This window comes from Dipodomys spectabilis, unplaced genomic scaffold (genome assembly GCF_019054845.1).
Source record: "Dipodomys spectabilis isolate Male_0828 unplaced genomic scaffold, ASM1905484v1 ptg000294l, whole genome shotgun sequence".
In the NCBI taxonomy this organism is placed as follows: domain Eukaryota; kingdom Metazoa; phylum Chordata; class Mammalia; order Rodentia; family Heteromyidae; genus Dipodomys; species Dipodomys spectabilis.
Window position 1 is genome coordinate 2209842 of NW_024870971.1, and position 4559 is coordinate 2214400.

Here is a 4559-nt window from a genome sequence, read left to right on the forward strand (position 1 = left end):
AACCATATTTATTCCTTCACTATTCACCATAACTAAGATATGGACAACAACTCAGATGTTCTTCAATAGATAAATGGATCAAGAGAATATAGTATATATACACAATATATACTGATCTATTAGGAAGAATTATATTACTTCATTTGCAAAGAAACAGAGTGAAAAATATGTTAAATGAAAAAGTCAATCCCAGAGAGACAAAAAAGATGCATGTTAAAATAAAAAACAAAAAAGATGCATGTTTCTTTTTCTCAAATGTTGAAGCTAAACTCAATTTATTAATGTACAAGTAAACACAATGAGGTTGTATGTAAGTGCTCACAGATGTAAAAATACGGTATTTGCAGGGGAAATTTCAAATGGTGTATTTCCTTAAATAATCTAGGTTGATACTGTTTTTCATCTCACAGAAATATTTGCTCCCTTCATAACACCTACTAAACTTTAACCTTTCTCCCTCAGCTATTTTAATTTTCTCTCCTCTATTTCATAGCTCCACTTTTATTCACTTGCTCAGATGTATATACGTATGGCTCCCTATAGACTTTGCTACATAAATGACCTCTGGTATAAGAGAGAATTATGTCATTTTCCTATTAATAAAAGGAGATGCTACACATATTTGTAAATATAAATTGCATGATTCTCTCTAATTTTTCTGTAATCAAAAAGATTGATATTTAAATGCATACTGTTAAATATTAGACATATCAAATCCTTCCTATTTTCCTTTCAACACAATCATTTTCTTTAAAGGTTTGAAATGTCATTCTTACTATGACTGATTTCTCAGTCAAACTCCATAGCAATTTGGGTAACTGCAGCTACCTTAAATCACACAACATATAGCTTATTATTAAAATCTTTATCAAATTTCATCATTTTGTTAATGTTCATGAAGTAGAACTTCAACTTCAGTCATAAATTAGAAATTTGTCATGGATAGATTTGAATTGAGCTATTTAGTGTGGTACTATATAGAATTATAATACAAAATATAGTATATATAATAGATATGTAATATACTTTATTATAATACTGTATTATGTATTCTAAGTGTATTTTATTTATTATGTGTAGTATATATTGTATATATTTGATATACATACTGTATATATAATATATAAACAGCATATATTATGTATAACACATAGCATAATATCATATGTAAATAATAATAAATGCTGTTATATGATTATGAGTATTAGCAGATTATATGCACATAATATAATATAGAATTATAATATAATATACAATATATTATACGGTATAATATGTAGCATAATGTAATAATTTTACACTATCATATATACTATATATAATACGTATTATGTATATGCATACATATATACTTAATGCCACTCACATTCTACTACACATACTACCTTTCAACAAATCTTTAATTTTCATTTTATTTTTAATTTAAGCACTCACATATCTTTGGGAGCTTGAGAGGATTACCATATCTTTTACCTTGTTTGAGAGGCAAAAGGGGGGCAAAAAATCAGTGAAACACTCAGATCACATATTGGTTGAAACACAACTAATTATAATACTATGTGTTTGTTTATATCTGCTGAGCCATGTAAGGTATTCATAGAAAGGTTTTTTTTTTTACTGTATCTGTTCATAATTGTGTGTAATAAGTCCATGAATAAGACAGACTTAGTAAAAATCAGAGGAGTGAAAGGTCCTGAAATTTCAGGTTCTCAACCAATCCCTCTCTATTTTCTACAGAAATGTAAAAGAAAACATGTATACCAACAGTATTATGACAAATTTCATGTTTATTGGATATTCAAAATGTTTTCAGCACTGTATAAAAATATGTAAGAGAAAATCATATGTTTAAGGGTGATTACTATATTTGGCATTGAATCAATGAAGTTGAACAAAATTCTGAAGTTACAAAAAAAGAAATTCTACTTCATGTTTTCAGCAAGACCATCTATATCTAAAATTCTGCTTGTAATAAGACTTACCATTCTGAGTTAATATTTAGGTATATAGTCCCAACTTATATTTATAATGTAAAATATTAAAATACTGAATCTGAAGTGATGACAATTACAGGTTTACAAATTCCCATTAAATGGGTCTGTTTCTCATGGTTAGAATACAAGCATTTACATTTTTATATATAATTTTTTATTGTGAAACTACCATACAGAGGGGTTACAATTACATGGGCAAGGTAATGAGTACTTTTCTTATCAAGAATTGTTGCCTCCTCCTTTTTTTCCCCTTCCCATCCCTTCCTATATCCCTCCCCCATCCCTCCCAGCCCCCCCCCCCCACCGTCAAAGTTATAAAATTCGTTTTTCAACATAACGTCTTGTACATCTCATTGTTGCAATGGGTCCACCTTCCCCTCCACAAATTATACCAACATCAAATACAGTGTAAACAGAGGGTGGTTTTTCTTTCTTGGTATTGTTTCTAACATATTTAAATTTTATATATAAGCTTTTTTATAATGTAAATATCAAGGGCTCCTATTCAATAAAAAATATTTGGCTAGAAGATGAAACAGTCAATAGATGCCTTTCATCTTTATTGTTAAATGCACATGAATTTTACTTTCTCCTGTTCTAAAGAAACAGGAAATAATAGATCTGGTCTTCAGATATAAATAATTAATATCTTTGTGTATTTGTAAAATTTGAATATATATCACATTAACTTTCCTATTTCAATTTAAATAAAGTCATCCATATGTGTAGGCAATTTCAAAGACATTTACATTTTCTCTGAATAATGCAGAATTCTATATAACTAAATTATCAGCCTTAAATGTACGTAGATTGGGAAACAAGTATGTATGTTTTTGATACTAGCAAATACAATACGTTCTACAATAGATAAGACTAAAGAAAACAACAACCAAACTTTCCACAAGTCAATAAAATATTATTAATAATCAAATATATAATAGTAAATTCCAAGTAAATAAAATATTTAATCCACAAGAAGAGATAAGGTGTATGATGAGATATCCACATTTTAAATTAAAGATAAATGCAAATTGAGATAATTTCTACATGCAAATATGTGTAATAGTGTTATGGAAAAATTGAATGAAAATATCAGAAATGTGTTGGTACATTTTGTTTGCAGGGTGAAAATGTTTTCAATCAAAGAGAATCATAAGCTTATGGCATAAAAAACAATTTGTGAATTCAAAGTTCTTTGTTATTACATGATCTAAAATAATCTGTATTTTCTAAGCAATAAGCTTTCATCAAAATTATATTTGAATAGAAAAAAGAACTGGTTTATGCAATGTCTTTCACTTAGGACAAAAGTACTTTTTATGACTACTGTCCATATTACTGTCAAGGATAATTAGTGTGATGCTCACAGGAGGCTCTGCATTCTGATTCAGCACTAACTACACTCTGTCATGGAGACTCTTAGTTTTTACAAGAGTTGACATGACTGCTTCTCAACTTCCTCATGGCTGATTTGACATCTTCATTCCTTAGGGAGTAGATGATGGGATTCAGTACAGGTGTACAAATAGTGTAGAAGACAGAAATGAATTTATCTACAGAAAGTCTACTAAAAGGCCATATATAGAAATAAATGCAAGGCCCAAAGAAGAGAATCACCACTGTAATATGGGCAGTTAATGTAGAAAGGGCTTTGGATGACCCACTGGAGGACCTGTTCAGGACAGTTATTAAAATGATGACATAGGAAATAATTAAAGCCAGAAAACAACTCAGAGATATCAATCCACTATTAGTCAGAGTCATAATTTCCACTCTGTATGTATCCATGCAAGCCAGCTTTATCACCAGAGGGAGGTCACAATAGAAGCTATCTACCTCATTGGGACCACAGAATGGCAGATTCACTGTAAAAACCAAGTGACTCACAGAATGAAGAATACCAACAGCCCATGAAACAGACACAAATATCACACATAGCCTCTGGTTCATAATTCTACTGTAATGTAGTGGCTTACAAATTGCTATAAATCTGTCATATCCCATAGCTACCAGCAACATCATCTCACTCCCAACAAAACTATGAAGTAGGAATATCTGGGCCATGCAACCCTCAAATGAGATGGTCTTGTGTTCAGCAAAAAAGTCCACAAGCATCTTAGGAGTAGCAAAGTTAGATTGGCAGATATCAACGAAAGAAAGGTTACTGATCAGGAAATACATAGGTGAGTTCAAATGGGAGTCAGAGTAAATGATGACAATGATCATTACATTGCCTAGGACTGACATCGCATAAACCATAGAGAAGATGACAAAAAGTAACAGCTGAAGTCCCCAAGAATTGGACAGTCCCAGAAGCACAAACTCAGACACATTTGATTGATTCGTGTGAGCCATGTCCAACTGCATTACCTAAGAAAAATAAAATCAGGAAAACATCACCATCACAATTAACATTATAATATACCTAGTTAATACAAATACAAAAGAAATATGGTAAACATTCAACTGAATCAGTTTAATTAAATGAATTCTATGATAGCTATATATGCATATGTGTGTATGTGTGTGTATTAGTTTAGTACTATTTTATACCCATGACTCCTC

General features: G+C 30.4%; 1 protein-coding gene across 1 annotated transcript; it reads right to left on the minus strand.

The window, feature by feature from the left end:
* Window positions 1–3413: 3413 nt before the first annotated feature.
* LOC122126963 (olfactory receptor 4K1) lies at window positions 3414–4349 on the minus strand. Its single transcript, XM_042701507.1, has one exon. It carries the CDS (start codon window positions 4347–4349, stop codon window positions 3414–3416), a length of 936 nt encoding a protein of 311 aa, XP_042557441.1.
* Between the last annotated feature and the right edge of the window lie 210 nt (window positions 4350–4559).